General features: G+C 45.4%; 1 protein-coding gene across 6 annotated transcripts in view; it reads right to left on the reverse strand.

Moving 5' to 3' along the window:
- Positions 1-21095, reverse strand: part of ELN (elastin) — a 72154-nt gene that overhangs the window by 38959 nt on the left and 12100 nt on the right. For all 6 annotated transcript variants that reach the window (XM_074189411.1, XM_074189410.1, XM_074189408.1 and 3 more), the window contains exons 2-6: positions 13286-13336; positions 9532-9624; positions 8943-8975; positions 5580-5609; positions 1962-1982 (exon numbers count right to left, since the gene is read on the reverse strand). In XM_074189411.1, coding sequence (XP_074045512.1) covers positions 1962-1982; positions 5580-5609; positions 8943-8975; positions 9532-9624; positions 13286-13336 — 228 coding nt within the window. The remainder of the gene's footprint in view (positions 1-1961; positions 1983-5579; positions 5610-8942; positions 8976-9531; positions 9625-13285; positions 13337-21095) is intronic.

Genomic DNA, 21095 nt, shown 5'->3' on the forward strand with positions numbered 1-21095 from the left:
TGAGTTAATTATCTTATGTTTTCTCTATTACACTGTCAGAGCTAAAGGGAGCTCTAGACTAGCCCAGATGTGTCTAACCTCTGCAGCAGGGGCTCTTAACCTGGGGTCCATGGTAGACTTTTTTTTTTTTTAGGTTTTTACAAGGCAAATGGGGTTAAGTGGCTTGCCCAAGGCCACACACCTAGGTCATTATGAAGTGTCTGAGGCCAGATTTGAACTCAGGTATTCCTGACTCCAGGGCCAGTGTTCTATCCACTGTGCCACCTAGCCGCACCCCCCCCCCCATGGTAGATTTTGAGAACATGAGCTTGAATGAGAAAAAAATTAAATGTTCACTTTCATTCATTTCTAACTGAAAGTAACCTTCACCTGGGGGGTCACTGAAGGGGTTTAGAGGCTTTATGAAACTGCCCAAAGGGTCCAGAACACAAAAAGATCAAGAACTCCTGGTCTAGTCCACCTCCTTCATTTGACAGAGAAAAAAGGTGACTTGTTCAAGGTCACTCAGCTCTATAAAGCTAAGTTGGTCCTTTTGCTCCACATGGATGTTAGGAACCATGTCTTGTATATTGCCCATACGATTCTGGGATTGTTATAATTGATGGATTGGAACAAAATCAAAAGGCACAGTGGTACATAAAATGTGGTCCTAGGAGAACTGACTCAGGAAGAGCTGCTGAACCCAGGCCTGCCTCTGGCACCTACTGACTGTGTGAGCCTGGGTAAGTCTTTAGATGCCTCTCTAAGCTCTGAGCTGTAGGGCAGGGGCTGGTTGATCTTTGTAGGGGGGAAGTTTCCTCACTTAGGAATTCCCCACACCAAAGAAATCACAGGATTGATAAAACCAGAGAGAGACAGAGAGAAGCAGAATCAGAGAAAGAGAGAGAGACAGAGAGAGAAACAATACACACACACACAGACAGAGAGAGAGACAGAGAGACAAAGACAGAGACAGAGACACATAGACAGAGAGAGATGGGGGAGAGAGCGAGAGGGAGAGGGAGACAGAGACAGATAGATACAGAGATAGAGGTAGAAAGATTCAGAGAGATTTAGAGAGAGATAGAAAATCAGAGAGACAGAGAGAGAGGCAGAAAGAGAGAGATACAGAGACACAGAGACAGATACGAAAGATTTGGAGAGATTCAGAGAGAGACAGAGAGAGAGAGAGAGACAGAGACAGAGACAGAGACACAGAGATAGAGACAGAGGGATTCAGAGAGATTCAGAGAGAGAGAGAGAGAGAGAGACAGAGAGATAGAGATAGAGAGAGACAGAGACAGAGAGAGTGCAAAGGAAGACATCCAGTCTTGGAATATGGTGTTCTGAGTGTCATTAATGTAATAATTTTGACATTAGATAGTCACTTTCTGTCCGGGTCTCAATCTTCTTGGCTATGAAAAAAAAATGAAGAACTCTGTCTTTCTGTCTCTCTGTCTCTCTCTCTCTGTCTGTCTCTCTCTCTCTCTCTCTCCTCTCTCTCTCTCTCTCTCTCTCTCTCTCCCTTTCTCTTAAAAGATCTCCATACATAAATCTCCCAATAACTGTGTATATAATAGATGTGAGATATAGATATTTATATATTCACAGATGTGTTTATATCCACTCACACAAACATCTAGGGATTAACACAAATGTTTATCAATTCTATACGTGCACGCATATCTAAATCTCCTGCACACAGATTTCCTTGCATTAGAATGGAATCTCTTTCTATTTGTTTCTTAGTGCTTAGCCTTGAGTGGGACAGATAGGGAGGGCTCCATCACTGATTGCTGATTGATGGTCCTTCTGCAAAATGAGGGGATCCGAGCTGTTGGCCTCCGCCATCCTTTGGGTTCTAATTTCTATGATCCGGAAGCGAGCGATGAGCTGAATCTATCCTTGGATAATTGCATGGATTCCATTTTGTTTTAGGTGAAGTTTGGCAGCTATAGACTGGTCATGCTTTTCATACTCACCTCCTCCGAGTCCTCCAGGGCCTGGAGAGAGAAAGATTAATTAAGTGAATTCGGGACAGCGTGGCCCACTCTCCCACCCCAGCCCTTGTGACACTGGTGGCGGTGGTGGTGGTGGGAGGGCACCATCCCACCCATCAGGAACTCTCCTCCTCTTGGGTTCTTTGTGGTGGGATTGAGAAAGGCTCGGGAGTGGGGCTGAAACAGACCTGTGAGGCATCCAGTTCAATGCCTTCATTCGACAGAAGGGGAGACTGAGGCTGAATAAAAGGCAGGTTTTAAACCTAGATCCTCTGACTCAAAAAGCCAGTGTTCCTTCCCTGCTAGCTGATCTGAGGTTTTGATCTTTGCCACCATCTGCCTCTCTTTCCTATCCCATTTCTCTCTTCTCTGTTCTGACCGCCATCTTCCTGGCTCTCTGTTTGCTCCCTCCATCTCCTGCCTCTTGGTCGGCTTGCTCCCATTTAGTTGGCCATCACCCCCAACTCTGCAGTCTTTCTCCTTCCTGAGCTCTTTCCCCCCGGCCTGTCGCTTGGGGAGTCCATCCATGAGCAGATTGAAACTGAAATGTTTATGAGGGGTGGAATGGCTCCCTCTGGCTCTGGGCTCCTCTCCCCTTCCAACATCTGGGGCTAATCATTCCCTCTTTCCCTGCTCCAGGCAGAAATTCCACTGCCCTTGGCTAGAGGAACTGATGGGCAATGGGAGTTCACAACTATACAGAGTTTGTTTTCAATTATGTGGAAAGACGGTTTTTGTTTTTCTTTCCACGAACTGGAAATACAAAGCCTGGGGCTGCTGGAACTCAGGGGACCACTCAGAAAGAAACCCAATGGGGTCAGATCCTTTCTAGTGAATGACACAGGATGACTGGGGTCACAGACTGGCGAGGAGGTGTGGGTGATACAGGGCAGGAGGGGTGGGGATCTCTGAACACCTGGCTGGTGCCTAGCACCCCTGAAATGGGGCCCAACCTTCTCTTTTGACTCACAGGGAAGGGGAATTATGGGAAGAGGGGAATCTTGGGCACACTGGTTTTAGTTAAGCCTTCTTTTTTCCCATGCACCATTCCACCAGGAATCATCAATGGAGCAGGGTCAGCCGTCAGGGTGGGCCGCAGAGCCCTAATGAGACCCTCATTGGCCATGTCTGGGGAGCTGGGAGCTCAACTCCAATGTCACTTCAGCCAGGAAGCCTGCCCTGATTCCTTGAGATCAGCTGGGATCTCTCCTTTTTTCTGTACTTAAGAGTCCTTGGCAGATCACCTACCTCTCACCTATGCAATGATCTTTTTCCATTTGCAAGCTCTTGGAGGGCAGAGGTTGATTCATTTTTTTTTTTGTCTTTGCATTGCCTTCACCTAATCTGACATCTAGAATATAGTAGGTGTTCAAAAACTCTTGCTCCTTAAATGACTACATGATATGTGTGGGGCTTTATCTCTCTGAGCTTTTGTTTCTCTCAAAACACAGGGCTGGGCACATGGAAAAAGCTCAAAAAAGGGATTATAAGAACATGAATCTAGAGCTGAAAGATGCCATTTGACTCAACTTTTCATTTTTTTTATAGATGAGAAAACTGAGGCAAGGAAGGTTAAGTGACTTGCTCAGGGTCACACAGACCACAGGTCTTCCTGACTCCAAATCTGGTGCCCCCATCTACTAGGCTGTTTGACTCAAAACTTGTTGATTTATTGTTCCTCTTCTGGAACCAAGAGGAAGAGAAAGGAAACAGAAAAAAGGAGTTATAAGAATGACCATAGTAGGGTCAGTGTCCCAGAAGTCAAAGGGGGAGATGGTCTGAAGTATCAAATACTATAGAAGGGTCAGCAAGGATGAAAGAAAGCCTTTGGATTGAGGGCCAAGAGGATCATACAGATGACCTCTGATGGGAAAAGATGGAGTAGAAAGAACACTGGGATTGGAACCAGGGAGATCCCTATCCGGGTTCTAGATTTCCTTTAAGTCATTAAAGAAAAAGCCATAAATGGGTGATCTCAGACTCATCTCTCTGACCCTTAGTCTCTCTCTCTTTAAAATAACCACAATCCCAAACTCAAAGTTGGAAGTGATCTCAGAATTCTATCCGTCCCAGCCTAAGAATCATCTGAAGCCAGCCAGTCTTTACTTGGAAACTTCAGTGATGGGGAGCTCAGGCCCAGCTGAAGCAGTCCATTCTTCTTTTGGATAGCTCTACTAGGAAATTGTTTTTTCTGACATTAAGGCTCACCCCAGCTCTTTGAAACTCCCATAGATTGCCCAAAGACCTGACTTTTGAGGCCAAGTAGATTCCCCTGTCCATAGAACCACCCTTCAGATGCCCAAGGACCTCATCTATGAGCTTTTTCTAATCTAAATATGATCAAGTCCTTTGACCAACCCTTACGTGGCAAGAAATGAAGGCTCTTCACATCCCAGTCTCTCCCAGCCTAAGCTTTTTCCAGATTGAACATAACCCCTTTGAGCTCCTTGAATACATGAGTCTATCTATCGAAAGTAAATCTCCATTTCTCTAATACTTTAAAATTTGCAAGAAACTTTGCTCCCAGCAACTCTGTGAGGTTGTGAGTGCATTATTATGGCCCTCTTCTATAGAGGAAGACACTGGAACCCTAAACATTAACTGCTTTGTCTCAGAATTATTGTGAGTGAAAATGGGAGCAAGTCTTGAACCCAGGTTTATCGTTGACTCTATCACCATCCATCACTCTATGCTGCCTCATTCTGAGCTGATAAGAATCTGGATGAGTGGGAACTCTGTCAAGCCATAGAATTTCAGTACTGGAAGGGACCCTGGAGATTTCCTATTAGTCCCCTCCCTCTTCCCCAGGGACCTACCCTAGGGGAGGTGGTTGGTGTCAGAGGACCTGAGTAAAAATTCCAGTCCTGTCATTTACTGTCTAAGTGACCTTGGGCAAAAGTCACTATATTTCTCTGGGTCTTGTTTCCTTATCTGTAAAAGAGGAATTAAATAGCTGCCCTCTTGGTTTTTGGTGATGAGACAATAAAATAATAGAAGATTGGAAAAGACTTTGGGGAGGAAAAGTCCAAGAAGTATTGGGAAAGTGGTTCCCCACTTTGGTAAAACACTTGGGGCCAGTTAATGGCAGATTTTGTCTTCCTAGGATTGGTCCTGATTGAAAGCCTTAGAAAAGTAAGGGGAAGATTTCCCTTAAAAGAATCAGTCACCTAGATGACCTTGTAAAGTCTGCTGGGGATTTGAAAAGGTCAAGTTCATGGTTTGTCTAGGGTTCTTTGGAGATGATCATTCTAGATTCTGGATTTTGCTTTTGAGATCCTATCGCTACTGATGCCTCTTAACATTCAGCCGATGGACAATCTGTAGGGGGGTCCCTGGGATAAGACTAGAGGCTGCCCTGACTTCCTTTTTAGATGGGAAGGAAAATGTTCAACTTTCTCTTCTCTTCTACCATAAGTAGCCTCCTTGTGTTATACTCATTGATAGGGGGTGAATAAACATTTGGAAGTCCAGAAAGAGGCTCTAGGGAGACCCCATAATTCCCACTCCAAGGGAGCAGGAGCAGTTCTGACCTCACTAAGGTGCCCTCCAACATCAGGGTGAAGGTAGAGCTGGGAGAAGGAAGAAGGATGCTAGACTTACCTGTCCCAAGTCCACCAAGACCACCAATACCTGGAAAGAAAAAAATAATAATGGGCTTAGGCAGGGGAGAGCTAAGGAGGGGGAGGATGCCTGCAGGACCCTCCATCTCCCCACCTGGAAATCAGACAAGCTCATGGATGCCCCTTCCCCTAACATCCCTCTTCTTTTCTGCCCTCCCTTCCCTTCTACTTTTTTCCTCCAATTTCTTTACTCCTTCTGTGTCCTTCACCCACCTCTTTCTCTCATTTTCTCTCATTTCCTTTCCCTCTCCATTTGACTCCATTTTTTCTACATATCTTTCTTTTCTCTCTCTTATTTTTCTCTGTCTCTCTCATTCACACTGGACGTCTCTAACCCTGTGTCTTCTACTCTCTTTTTCTTCTTTCCCCCCTCTTTTACTCTCTTCTTTTCTTACTGTCTCTATTTTGGTTTATTATTTTTATGTCCATCTTCTTCTCTATTATTCTCTTTGCCTCTCCCTTTTTCTCTATCCTTTTTGTCTCTGTTTCAGTCCCTGAACATGCTTTCTCTCCCTCCAAATCTGCTTGTCTTGTTGGTTGAATCTGTCTGTCTCCATTTCTTCTTTCCCTTTCTCCTTCCTTCCTTCTCTGTCCCCATCTCTGTCTCGGTCTCTCTCTCTGTCTCTGTCTGTCTGTCTCTCTTTTATGTCTCTGCATTTTATTATGTTCATTATTCCTATCTCCATCTTCCTCTCTGTCTCTTTTTGTTATTCTGTCTCTCTTTGCCTCTATCTCTCCTCGCCTTTTCTCTCTCTACTCTTCTCTACTCCTCTGCCGCTGCTTGTCTCCTACTCCCATTATTTCTTTTTCTCTCTGACTTGCTCCCCTCTCCCATCTGTGTCTTGTCTTTCCTCTGCCTGTGTCTCCGTCTCTCTGTTTCACTGCTCTCTCTCTCCATCCCTGTCACTCTCTCCTCTGTCTCTGCCTGCCTTGTTCTTTTTCTTCCCCATGGTCTTTTCCTCTCTCTCTAGTCTCTGCCTCTGTTTCTGGCCATGCCTCCTCTCCCTCCATATCTGCTTTTCTGGTTGAATCTGTCTGTCTCCATTTCTTCCTTCCCCTTCTCCATCCTTCTTTCTCTGTCCCCTTCTCCATCTTAGTTTCTCTCTGTCTCTCTCTGGCCTCTCCCCTCTGCTCCAACCCATGCACATTTTGGGGGGAGGCCAACTACCGGCTCCTCAGACCCCAGACACCTTGGGGTCCCTCCTGGGCAGAGCCTCCCCCTGTGCCATCAGGGTTGGAGAAGCTACACCGGGAGGCAGCGCAGCTCAGTTCTGTGGACACCAACCTCCCCCCTCCCCGCCTGCTGGGGATCCCTGGCACAGGTCTGTGCTGGGGGTGGAGGAGGAGGCCGTCAGTGGAGCTGAGGCAGCTGTGATTCTCTCCCTCCCTCTCACCCTGAGCCAGGGGATTAGTTGTTCCCAAGTCCCAAACATGCAGCCCAGCCCCAGGAAGGCCTCCAGAAAGCAGGCTCACCCAAATGTTACCACTTCAGGCTCTCCAACCCCTAATCCTCAGTCTAAAAGGATCAGCGGTGTCCAGATTTGGAGCTTGGAGGGAACTCAGTCTTCTCATTTTCAAAGGAGGAAACCAAGGTCCACCAAGGTCAAAGTACTTATTCAAGGTCACACAAATCAGAGGAAGGATTTGAACCCAGATCTCTCTCTCTCTCTCTCTAATACCTGTGCTCATCCTATTATATCAGATAGTCCTGAGAAGTCATGGTATCCAACCTTGTGCCTTGAAGCCATTCTGAATTGCCCATTTATATTTTAAATGATTAATTATGACTTTATATTGCTTCTTTCACTTTTCAACCTCACAATTTTCCTTATGGAATAATCTGGGAGATGGGAAGCCTGCATCCTAGGTCATTAACTTGGAAGTATGTGACCTGGGCAAGGCCTCTCAACTCCAGACCTTCCACATCTTCCCTTATAAAATTGGGCTAATACTATCTGCCCTAATCCTCTTTTAGGGATGCCGGCAGAGATGCTCTCTCCCTTCCAGGGACCAGTATCTAGGTTTTTCTCTTCTTTAAAAATGAGGGATTTGGACTAGAATCTAGGGTCCTATCAGCTTAGAGCAATTTGTGACTCCCTTCCTCAGTGCTCAGTTTCCCCATTTGTAAAATAAGTGGATTGAATTAGATGGCTGCTGAGATCTGTTACAACTCTAGTCATGAGCTTGTGATCCCGGGCCTAGGAGCTGGGGAGCAGCCCCCCCAAAACATCCTCCTTTGCTTCTAATCACTTCTAGCCCCTTCAGCACTGAAGTTCTGCAATGGCTTCCAGCCCAGATGGATTTTCAAGAGAAACTGAATCCAGGTGTTTTTCTGAGGATTCATTTACAGTTGGCTCCCTGAACAATGGGATTTTGTAAGAGACCTCTGACATCCTGTAAGAACTGGAGCCATCTCAGACCTCACGTCTCAGAGTCACGTATGGATGCCGAACACTGAGGAGGCACCAAGCTCCTTGTGGAGAGGGTCCCGATTGATTGACTGAATGGGGGAGGGGAAGTAGTGCCCACCCCCATCCAACAATCCCTTTGGACTTTTTGCTCTTTCCTTCTTTATCAGCATTCAGACAGGAAGTCCAAATCTGACCTCAGATGCTTACGATCTGTGTATGATCTTGGGCAAGTCACTTTCTGCCTACAAATGGGGAATAATTATGACTCCTACTTCCCAGGGTTGTTGTGAAGTTCAAATAACATAATATATACGAAGGACACTGCAAATCGTAAAGCACTCTAAAAAGCTGTTGCTATTGCTGATATATGCTGCAATTGAAAATGCTAGACTGGTAATCAAAAGTCTTAGGTTCAAAAGCAGGCACTGCTGCTTAATGACTGTATGACCTTGGATAAATTGCTGTCCTTCATCAAAATGAGTGTGTGGACTTGGTAGCCCCAGAAGTCCCTTTCATCCTAAATCTTTGATATGATGTAATACATAAAATTCTATATAATTGTGCCATTTTGATCAAAGACATTACAGGGGATCGTGACTTCAATCTGCAGAGAATTTCCAGATGCCTCATTTCCCAAAATTAGGGATGTGTTCTGGAATCCCCCCTGAGGAAACATGAGAGATCTACCTTCATCCAATGATACCCTTCTGGATGCTGTCTTTTTTACTCTCCCAGTTTTCAAGGAGAATGGTCTTACAGAGAAGAGGGAGTTTTCTAGCCGGTCAGGGGGATCCCCAGTCTGCTTTAATTTCCCTTTCCTCCCAACTGCTCCTACCACCCACAAGCCAGTCCTCCTCAACCTATCACATCTCTGGCCCCTGGATTTGATCAAAGGTGACAATCAGAGATGGGGAGATGAAGAGACACCTTACCTGGTTTGGGTGGTTTGCCTCCAACTCCAAGACCTGCAGAAGAAAGAATAAGTAATTAGTTCCAACCTGGATTGCTGGTTCTCCAAGAAAGAGACCTATCAGACTCTGGTCATCATCTCTACTGTACAGAGTGTCATCTCTGCTCTTTGAGTGAAGCTGGCTAGCACATTTTCCAAGAGGACTGTGACTGATCTTCTCCCCTGTTCCCAACTCTCTTCCTTCATTTTCTTACAGGATAGAAACTAATTCTTAGATTGATTCCCTCTAAGAACCCAAAGGTCATTTGGAGAACATAGTATTGGATAAAGATGTCTGGCTTATTCTAGTCCTAATTCTTTCTTTGACTTGCCTTGTGACCATAAGTCAATTGACCTTGATGAGCCTCAGTTTCCTCATTTGTAAAATGAATAACTGAGACAAGTTTCCTTCCATCTCTTACAGGATAATGGGGAACATCTAACTCCTGTGTGAGTCTGTGAAAGTGTTTTGAAGAGAAAACATTAGATAGAATATTACTCTCTGACTTGAGTGTAGCTACCAGAGATCTGATTCTCTTGTTCTCCAGCATATATCAATGTTCTCAACTTACCTGCTCCTCCTAGACCCCCAGCCCCAAGGCCTCCAGCTCCAAGACCCCCAGTTCCAAGACCTCCAGCTCCAAGGCCTCCAAGACCACCAGCTCCTACAATCAACCAGAAAGAAAGTTTTGGTTAGTTCCTTTTCCATTAATCCTGGGTGGCATTGCAGCCAGGTCCCCTTCTGCACATACCAGTCACTAAATCTGGCCCAGAAAGGATTCTAGCCATCCTCAGTGGGAGGAACTGGTGATAAGGAATGATTTTCTTTTCTTTTTCTTTTCTTTTTTTTGTTAGTATATACATTTATCTATCTATGTATTTTTTAAAAAATATTCTATTTATTTTTCCAACTACATGCAATAATAATTTTCAACAATCATTTTTTTTTGCAAGGCAAATGGGGTTAAGTGGCTTGCCCAAGGCCACACAGCTAGGTCATTATTAAGTGTCTGAGGTTGGATTTGAACTCAGGTACTCCTGACTCCAGGGCTGGTGCTCTATCCACTGCGCCACCTAGCCGCCCCTCAACAATCATTTTTGCAAGGTTTTGAGTTTTACATTTTTCTCCCTCCCTCCCTCTCTCCTTCCTTCTGATAGAAAGCAATCTAATATAGGCTAGAAACGTATAACTGGGAAATTTGTAAAACCCTTGGCAAAGTGCCTGAGAAACAACAGTAGGTGCTTAATGATTGTTTGTTTCCTACCTTATTCAACTGTGGCTCCTCAAACTGACTATGGTACTCCAGATTTGGTATGATCAGGGCATTTTTTATGAATCTCTCTCTCTCTCTCTCTCTCTCTCTCTCTCTCTCTCTCTCAATTATAAAGGAATAATTTTCCACTAAACAATTGCTTCTTGGGAGACATCAAAAACTTAGTTGGAGCTGTGTGGGACTGGTTTTACCCATGATCATAATACATAGGTGCCCACATAAGGTGATCAGAAAAAAGTCTCCCTATCTCAAACTTTCTCCCATTAAAATTCCACCATTAGCACCCATCCTTAAGAGCTGCTTCTAGAGGTTTGAAGTTTGGCATTTTTTTTGGAAAATTTAGTTTTATGTTTTTCCAATGAAGAAGGATTTGTTTTCTCTCCCTCCCACTGGGGAAAAAGAAAAACAAACACAGTTCAATACAAGAATTTCTGATTGGCTGTCTCCAAAAATCTGGATCCTTCTACATCTTGAGTCCATTAGCCTTCTGTCAGGACAGGAGCAGTACTGCCCCAGAATCATGGCCATTGCATTGAACAATGACTCTTGTGACTTGATTAAGGCATTATGTTCCCCAAGAAGGGATAGCCAAGGGATAGCAGAGGAGAGGGGAGATTTTTATAACAGATTAAGCTATCCTAGAAAAAACAGGCCTCTTCTCCATCCTCACTGTTACCTCAACCCCTTAGCACTAAGAGAACTAAGAAAGACTTGGATGTCTTCTGAGAGGCAAAGTATTGGGTTCTAATTCTGACTGTGAGTCATTTCCCCTCTATAAAGACCAGATGATCACTTTAAGGCTCTTTCCAGCTTTAAATCTGTAGGGTTCTAGAGCTTCTATAGTGGTGAGGTGGTACTGAGAGAACCAGGGTTCTTGGTTTTTGGAAAAACAACCACAAAAACTCTAAAGGCTGCCATGTTGTTTTTGCTTGCGTTCATACCAATGGGAATGGAGAGGGAATATCCAATGTGATCCTAACAAGATTTTATGAAGGACCTACTATTTGCTGGGCAGAGTTCTGAAGACACAGAACCAAAAAACCAGATCCTCTCATTCTACTAGGGGAGGGAACAGGAGTTCCACACTCAGTCCAATAGGCACAGGGCTGTTTGTTTGAGGATGAGGGAAATCAAGCCCTAGAACGGAGCCTTACAGGAAGCCAAAGGATGGCAGAGGCAGAGGCCCAGGAGGATAAGAAAACTTTCTGCCTCTAAGCCTTAGGATTGGCCTCCTTAGCATCTCCATTTTCCTTCTAGGTTGAGCCAATGCCTTTCCAAATGGCTCCCATCTCCCCTTGGGGAACAACCCCATCTCTTAAATGTTTTTATATAATATATATTATACATAAAATATATATATGTGTGTTTATGTGCATATATACTTAAACACACATCTGTGGGTGTGGTTTAAATGCCTTCGATTCACTCCCCCCCCCTTACTTGCCCCTCAAAGAGATTGTTTTTCTTTAAGACCTTGATGAAAATACCATCTTCTTGTGAAGTTACCCAAACTACTTTGTGTGTAATTGCATGCTATTTAGTCTCTATGATACTCATAGGCATATGTAGACCGTGAAGTGGTGCTTCCAGCTTTGGGGTCCTCATCTGTAAAATGGGGATAATAATAGTAATAAAAATCTCATAGAGTTGCTGTGAGAACTGAATGAGACAATATAGGTAAAGTTCTTTCATAAAGAGCTATATAAACAGTTTATAAAAATAAAATTTTGTTAGGATTGCATTGGGTATTTAGCTTATAAAAATAAAGCCATTCCCCATTGAATAAATGAACAAAGGATGGAGAAAGGCAATTCTCAGATGAAGAAATCAGGGCTATCTTTAGTCACATGAAAAACTGCTCTAAATCATTGTTGATGAGTGAAATGCAAATTAAAACTTCTCTGAGGTTCCACCTCACATCTTTCAGGTCGATCCATATGACTAGAAACAAAAACTATCCATGCTGGAAGGGATGTGGGAAAACTGGGCCACTAATGCATTGTTGATGGGGTTGTGAACTGATTCAACCTTTCTGAAGAGCAATTTGGAATTATGTCCAAAGGGCAATAAAACTGGGCATACTGTTTGATCCAGCAATTCCACTCCTAGGTCTGTATCCTGAAGAGATCATGGAAAAGGGTAACAACCTCACATGTACAAAAATATTCATAGCGGTTCTTTTATAGTAGAAAAAAAATTGGAAATTGGGGGAATACCCGTCATTTGGGGAATGGCTGATCCCACTTGTGGTATATGTATGTGATGAAACACTATGGTTCTATAAGAAATCATGAGAGATGGGACTTCAGAAAATCCTGGAAAGACTTACATGAATTGATGGAAGATGAAATGAGCAGAACCAGAAGAACATTATGCACCCTAAAAACAACATGGGGGTGATGATCAACCTTGATGAATTTGCTCATTCCATCAGTGCAATGATCAGGGACAATTTTAAAAGACTTGTGGTAGAAAATACCATCAATATCCAGAGAAGGACTGTGGGGTTTAAATAAAGACTAAAACTTATTATCTCAGTTTTTAAAAGTTATCATGTATTATGTCATTATTTTTCTCTAATGTTTTCTTTCTTCTGTTTGGACTTGATTCTTCTCATACAACATGATCCAAATGGATCTATGTTTAGCATGGATATAAATGTGGAGCCTATATCAGAATGATTTCTGTAAGGGGAAGGGAGGGGGAAAGAGAGGGAGGGAGAAAAATGTAAAATGCAAAACCTTGCAAAAAATGTTTGGTAAAATGTGCAGTAGTTGGAAAAACAAAGAAATATTCAAAAAAAAGGAAAAAGAAAATGAGACTTTAAATAAAGAGTTATTAAGAGATTGCCCCTGCTAGAACATAAGACTTTTAAGAAGAGTTGTTTCATTCTTGTGTTTTCCTGGCAAATAGTAAGCACTTGATTAGTTCGAGGTAAGATAGGAATAAAAAGGCAACTAGGTGCCATAATGGATAGAGCACTTGACCCAAAATCAGGAAGCAAAGGGAGAGGAAGTGAGGGAGAAGAGGGATGGAAAAATACATGTCTTACCTGGATAGTAGACTCCTCCAGGAATAGCCCCAGGTACAGCACCTGGGACCCCTACAGTGGAAACAAGGGAATTCGCTGTTAGTCATCATTAATCCAGCTTCTAGGGGTAGCTGGGAGCCCCAACTAGTGGTGGTGCCAGTGGAGATGACCATGAAGCACCATAATCCATCGAGATTGAGCCTTGTTAGGGCTCCACTCTAGGGTCCTTGGGGGAAGGAGAGTAAGGAAGGGACGCAGTCTCCCCCCACCCCCAGACCTTGCCTTTCCCAAGTCTGATGGAGAGGACCACCTTGCAGCTGTTCCCTAACCATTTGGAATCATTCATACCCTCTCATTTCATCGCCCCCTGTGACTAAAGCTACATGTTTTTGAGCTAGATGAAGTAAGAAATCTATTGAGGCAGGAAAAAAGTATTAGTTTTGGACTCAGAGAACCTGCATTTAGAGTTTGGCTCTGTCACTGTGAGACCTTGGGAAAATCACTTCCTCTGGGTCTCCAGAGGAGGCTTCCTAACCTGTAAAAATAAGGAAAGGAGGCCAGCTGGCCTGTGGAGGCCCATCTTTAAGATCTCTGACCCTATTATGTCTCAGATGACTGGGGCTGGTGGACAGTCTCTGCTCAGGATTAGGGATGGCTCTCTGCTCAGGTCTGGGGCTCATGTGGCCAGGATTAGAGGTCAATCTGATCTCTGTCAGAAGGCACAGAATTCCTCCTGTGGAAAGCACCCTTGATTTCACCTCCTGGGCTCAACAGCCAGTCCCCTCCTTCCCCTTTCCCCCAGAGCCCACCCCCCAAGTCAAAACTGAACCCACAGAAGGAAGAGTGCCAGAAACTTCTTGGCCTCTCTGGGATCCCAGTCCATTAATGATTAAGCTATGAGGTCACCCCTGGTAGGCTTTCCAGAGAAAATACTCTTGTTCTCACACTGATAGGACCAAGCATGAGGTCACTGTCAGCCCCAGCTCGTGTGGTGCAATTGGGAGGGGCCTGGGCCCAAGAATGGAGGAAAGAGTCCAGCCCTGGAATGGACCGGTCTCTTGACAGCCTCAGCTCAAGGCTCCAGACTCCAAAGGAAACACCACCGAGGGAAACATGTGAACAGGTACGGCCTGTCAATGACAAAGACCTAAGGCTGGGCCAGCTCTGCTTGTTCCTGTGTGGGCAGGACCAGGATCCGGCAGCATGTTCAGAGGACAAGGTCACGGGCCTCATCCCTTGGAGCTCAGTTGGCTTTGCACACACAAGACCCAGGCTTCCAACTGCAGGCTGCTCTCTCCTCGTTGCTGCTACAGATTAGACCCAATTACAACCCCAGACAGATCCCCAATCCCAGGCCCCTAGATTGAGCTCCAAAGGCGATCAGAGATTGTGACCCTAAATGTGGCCACAGAATGATCCCGCAGCCCTTGGCCTTGACCCTAAGCTTGGCCATAGACACATTCCCCAAGAGACAGCATAGCCTAATGGATGCAGCAGCGGGATTCTTCTCATATAAAACTGAGATGGGGAGGAAGATTGGATCCAAAGGCTTCTAAGATCTAAGGTCTTAGATCTGGCTCTAAATCGATGATCCTGTGATATGGGATCGAGGGGTCCATAGACTGGCTCTCTAATCCTGCCTACCATCTGACCCCTCAGTCCCATCAAGCTCCCTCACATACAAGGGCTATTGGTCTGAGGCATGTCTGGATGAGGGAGGATGGGCACCTCTGAGCAGCCCAGAACCACCAAGTCTGGGTGGGTGGGGAGCATCCTCTCAGAGGACAGTGCACTTCAGACTTCAGTTCGGGGGGGAGGGGAGAGAGAGAGAGAGAGAGAGAGAGAGAGAGAGAGAGACAGAGACAGAGACAGAGACAGAGACAGAGACAGAGAATGAGAACCAGAGGCAGAGATATAGAGGAAGAATAAAGAAGAGACAGATAGAGAAGAAGACAGGATCGTCAAAGAGATAAAGCTCCAGAGATAGAGAAGAAGGGAGGGAGAGAGAGACAGAGATTGAGATCCAGAGACAGAAGTAGAGAAGGAGGAAGGGGAGAGAGATATAGAGAAGGGAGAGACAAGAAAGATAGAGACTGAGATGCAAAGACAGAGAAGGAGGAAGGATAGAGAAGATAGGAGAAGAGGAGAAAGATTGAGATCCAGAAGCAGAGATAGAGAAAGAGGAGGGAGGGAGAAGCAGAAATAAAGACTGCAAGAGAGACAGAGACACCAGTGGTGACAGAGAAGAGAGGTGGACGCAGCTCTGCTCTCTGCCCACTTGAGCCCGCACATCTAGATGGCTATTCAGTGTCTTGGTCAGCTGAGGCCTGTCACCACCACTGAGCATCTGAGCCCCGCTCCCCTCCAAGCACCACCTCCCTCTTGCTCCTGCCTGGGTCCTCAGAAGACCCAACAAGTCATTTCAACTTCAGCTCATTGAGGAGTGGGCACATGGGGAAGGGGTGCTGAAGGTTTGGCGGGGAGGGAGACCTCCTGCTGGGGGGTGTAGAGGCTCAGTGGACCCCAGGTCCTGAGCCTCCCTGCTTTTCCCTGTGAAGCCCAGCCTGAGCTGCAGGATTTTGACCTGGGCTGAGGCTTCAGCTCTCCCCTGGGGTCAGGCTTGTTGGGAAGCTGCCCCTTCATCTCTGTCTTCTGCAGCCAAAAGCTCTGGTCATATCGGTCCTGCTCTGGAGGCTGTCTCTGGCTCTCTGGCTTGTTGTCTGTCTCCCCTCCCCCTTCTCTTCCAGGCTTGTGCAGACATGGTTCAGTTTCTCCTCTCCAACATCCCACCTTGTTCCCTCCTTCTGGCTTCCCAAACCAAGGCCTGTTTAGAAAACAATTCCACCCGGACCTGGGGTTCCCTTTCTGCCAGAGGGCAGTGTAGGGATGTGTGTGTGTGAGGAGAGGAGGGCCTGGCCAGAGGAACAGTATCCCCCTGGGGACCATGTGCCTGAGGTCAAGAAATTCCTCCAAGACAACCCCTTTGGCCCAGACTTTCAGACAGACTGTCCAGGCCCCCCCAGGGACCCCAGGAACACCTGGGTGATAGCCCAGGATAGGTTGGGAGCAGTCTTTTTCCCAAGTCTCCCCATCCCTCCCTCACTAGGGCATCCCTGCTGAGAGATGGAAATGCTCCAGGCCCCTGGTGCCTCCAACTTCAAGACTGGCCAGAGAATTTCTAGAAACAACCGCCTCTGCATGCTTGTCCTCACTCTGTCCCTCCTCCCATCCCCTCACGGGGCACAGCTGGACTCTTGTTTGGGCCTCCTTCCTAGGTCGTCCTCTCAGCCTCCCCCCTTCTCCTCCCCTTTTCTCCCCTCTCAGTCCATCAGAAGACTCTTTGCAAAGTTAGGCTTTCAGCACATTATTCCCTGGTGCAGAGGCTGTAGGTAATAGGAAACTACTTAGAATAGTTGAGGGGCATGATGAAAAGCAATTTTGTTAGCTGAACAATAAAGCCCTCACCTGGAACTCAAGGCCCTTTCTGATTTGGCACGGGTTTCCTTCTTCTACTGGTCCTCTCCTCCATATGCCCTCCCCTTTTCCTCCAGCACATGTACACACAGGCACACAGGCACACAGGCACACAGGCACACAGGCACACAGGCACACACACACACACACACACACACACACACACACACACACACACATATACACATACCTCTTGAGTTTTCCCACCTCCGAACTCTTATTCAGCAGTTCTTCCCTCTTGGCATGCCCTTTCCTTTCCCCTTGGCCTCTCTATCCTACTCATCCTTCAAGGCTTAGCTCCAATTTCACCTCTTCTTAGACTTGCGCTTTGCCCCAGGGGCCACAGGGAACAGTGGGTTGTGCTGCGGCCTTTGTATCTGCCTCTGGCACCTCCTGGCTACGCGGCCCTGGACAAACCAAGCCACCTCTCTAAGCCTCAGTTTCCTGATCTCTAAAATGGAGTTCAAGATATTTGTACTCTCTCCATCACAGGGCTGTTCTGCGGGAAGACCTGTGTCCTTCATTTCTTTTCTTTCCTCTTTCCCTCCTTTCTTTCCTTGGAATGCAAGATTAAATGACTTGCTCAGGATCAAGTGGCTAGTAAATGTCCGAGGGTGGATTTGAACCATGTCCTTCTGACTCCAAGGCTGGTACTCTACTCCCTTCCTTTCTTTTAATTAGAAACATGATCTTTCAGAATAAGTGTTGGTCCAAGAATCAGGAGGCCATCTTTCTAGTCTCAGCTCCATCCTTTGATGGGCTTGCTATGTGACCTTAGACAAGTCACTTTCTCAATCTAACATAAATAATAGCATATGGTCATGATATTTGCTGCACCTTCCCATCAGGCTTAATCAACCAATTACCAATTTCTATCAAGCCCCTACATTCTTGGGAAAAAGAAGATTTGGACACTTCTGAATTCAGATCTTTCCCTGGACACCTTTTCACTACATGATCTTGGAAGCAACTCCTTTGGTTTCCATTTCTTCAACTGTACAATGGTGGGCCAGATCATGGATTTGGAGTTAGAAGGGACCCAAGAAGTTAATTCATCCAGCTCCCTTATTTTACAGATGACACCCAAAGATGTCAAGCATCCCTTTCAGACTTCACTCTATGATCCTGTGATCTCTGTGTTGGGTCAGTCAGACAGATAGGGCAAGAATTCTTATTTTAAAGATGAGGAAACTGAGGTAGATGGGGCAAAGTGATTGGCCACTAGATCAGCGCCAGGAGCCAGACCCAGTTGTCTCCTGACTCCAGATTCAGTCTTCCTTCCATTGTGTCCATGCTGTCCTTCGACACTAATAAGTGGGAAAAGGAAGCATAAGGCCTTGGAGACAGGAAGAGCCGGGTGCTTCTGACTTATAGAGGCTGTGTGACCTTGGGCAAGTCCCTAAAAGTCTCACTTTCCCCAGGTCATTCTCTAATCCTGTAAGTTGCAGAGTTGCAGTGTTAGAGGTTATCTCACTAGAATTATCCTCCACCAATAACGTGATGGCTCTTAGCCTCCTCCCCCCAAGAACTAATCATAGTAACTCTTATTTATAATAATGAAAACAAAGGCTCTTTGGAGCCAAATATTTGCTCCTTAGGGGATTGTTCAATGAACTTTATAAACTGGAAAGTGCTATGTCCCTATGAGTTTGGCTTATTGTTGGCCCTTTCAAAGTTCAGATTTTGGGGTTCCAGGAAACCTTAATTATAGGATCAGAGCTAGATCTGGAAGGGACCTCAGAGGCCAATCAACCCAACTTTCTCATTTTACAAAGGAGGAAATTGAGGCTCAGAGAGATGTTGGCACTTGCTGGAGGATTCAAAGTCATTTCCTCTGACTCCAAACCAGACCTTCTCGCCCTGTAACTTATTGCTCCCTCTATAAAAGAGTTTGATAGACTAATGATCTGAGATGAAAGAATAAAGAAACTAGAAGCCAGGACTCCACCCGGGTGATGCCTTCAGGGTCCCTCCTTCACACTGCTGTACTCATCTTTTGTCCTCTCTTCCCACCCCTCTTCCAGGAAGCCCTCAGTGATCTCTCCCTCCTCTGAACTGCAATAACAATTCTTGTTCACCCACTTGAACACCCTTAGTGTTCTGAACTTGTCTCCCCCTTTAAACTGGAAACCTTGGAGGGCATTACTGTGCTCCCCAAGGGCCTGGCATCATGCCTTGGATGTGCTAAGTGAATCAATGAATGGTTTCTGTCTATTTGGTTTGGGCAGCCCCCCACCCCCAACCCATCCCAGCCCTAAGGACATTAGCCAAGGATTTCCCCCGTGTTGCGGCTCCAACTTTACCATCTTTCTTCCTCTTGGGTTTAGAAGGAGAAACAGACTCCCCATATTTCAGGGACAGTGTGATATAGTGAAATGAACCCTGGATGTGGAATCACAGGACCAGAGTTCAAATCTTGGTTGCCACCAACTTGCGGTGTGACCTGGGAAAGGTCACTATACTCCCTTTGGGTCCTCTTTGTCTTCATCTATAAAATGAGGAAGTTACAAGACCCAGGGAGTTGAAATTTTTCTGTTTGTCTTACACGTCTGGTAGTATGATGAAGTCTTTGGTGTTTTCAAAGAACAATGACTTTTTAAAAATGAATAATTGAAGGAAATGTTAAATTTCAGTTAGAGGTTAAAATGTATTCCCCCCCCTGCTCCCACCCCCCGGGATCCTCTGAAACCTTTCCAGGTTAAGAACTCCAGCCTAACTGATCTCTAAAGCCTTATCCAACTTTAACTCTGTCTTTGAACTTGAGGGCCAAATTCAATGGGGGGAGAGAGAGGCCTCCATTCCAGCTCTCTCCCTAGGGCTAGCCCTGGTCCCCAGTACCTAGCCAGCACTGTTGCCATGGTGATCAAAACAGAGATAACCAAACCACTAACTCCAGTTAATTATGAACAGAGAAGAGAGATTCAGGGAGGTCATGGAATCCTAGATCTTGGGAATGTCCAGTCCAACTCCCTCATTTTACAGAGATGGAAACTGGGGTTCGGGAAGGGCCATTCCACACAAATCAGTGGCAGAACTTGACCCAGGACTCAGGTCTTTCAGACCTGGGCTCTCGTCTACTAACACACATTCAGGAAAGAGAGTTAGGACTCATGAGAGCCTGAATTCTAGGCTTCTTCCGATAAAGGCCATCTGATTATTGTAGGCTCAGCTGACAAATATCCTGTGGCAGGATACATATGCCAAGGAGAGGTCTTAAGGTGACCCGCCAACTGTAGACAATGACTTTGCTGACCAAAGATGGAAGCAACACGGATAATCCAAAACCCTGGACGATCCAAAGTTTTTGGAATTCAATGGTTTATTTTTCTGAAGATGAAGGTAGGACTGTGACAGTTAGGCTAATATTTAACTTAACAACTGTTTCCTGAGTACATTCCAGTTTAAGGTGACTGGGGGAGGGGATTAGCAAGGACCACAGAATCTTAGAGCTAATTCTGAAGGGACCTTGGAGTAGATCAGCCTCAATTAATAGAAAAGGAAACTGAGGATCCAAGAGTAGAAGGGATTTGTCCAAAGTTAGACAAAAGCCAGTATGTGAACCCAAGCCCTTTAAAGACTGGTTTCAAATAATGGAGAATCTATTTTAAGTAGTTTCTTCCTTCTCCCTTCAATCCTCCTTCATAGTTTTAGGAACTTAGTATCTACCCTGATGTTTGTCAGACTTTCTTTGCCATTAATTCAGCAGTTCAGCCTTATCTCCTAAGCTTTGGGACTGTCCAGAGTAAGGGACAAATGAGAGGAAGATGCTCAGACTCTGGAATCAGAGGACCTTTGACAATCATTATCCATGTGCCCTTGGACAGGACACAAGTTCTCTGAGTCTCAGTTTCCTCAGAAACTTGGACTAGATGGTCTCTGAGGCCCCTTCCTGCCCTAAGAAATCTAGGCTCCTTTGACCCTTTATTCATCCAGAGTCAACAGAAGTAATCAAAAGGGTCAGAAAACTAAAAATACAGGGGTGCGAGGGTGAAGCTGTGTGACAAGATGGCAACCCTGACTCTTTAAATACCTCACCAAATGACTGTCACCAAGTCATTTCTGCCAGACCAGAACTGAGATACGATTAACTCCAGTCTTGTTGACCCAGACATGGGGGAGCTGACATTTTCCTTTTTTCCCCCCTTCCTTTCAAAAAAATAAAACCAACAACTCTGTTAAACAAATGAAGGATCTATAAATGAGATTACAGGGGAATGTTTAACCTGGTCAGAGACTAAACTATCTTGAAGGCCTTTGGAATATTGTTTATATTCCCAAGGCTGCTGTTAATTACAAAGACGTTTATCTATTCATTATTCAATGGGTCCAGCAGAGCCTGTACTTGAAAACACTATGT

This window comes from Macrotis lagotis, chromosome 5, assembly GCF_037893015.1.
Source record: "Macrotis lagotis isolate mMagLag1 chromosome 5, bilby.v1.9.chrom.fasta, whole genome shotgun sequence".
NCBI lineage: Eukaryota > Metazoa > Chordata > Mammalia > Peramelemorphia > Peramelidae > Macrotis > Macrotis lagotis.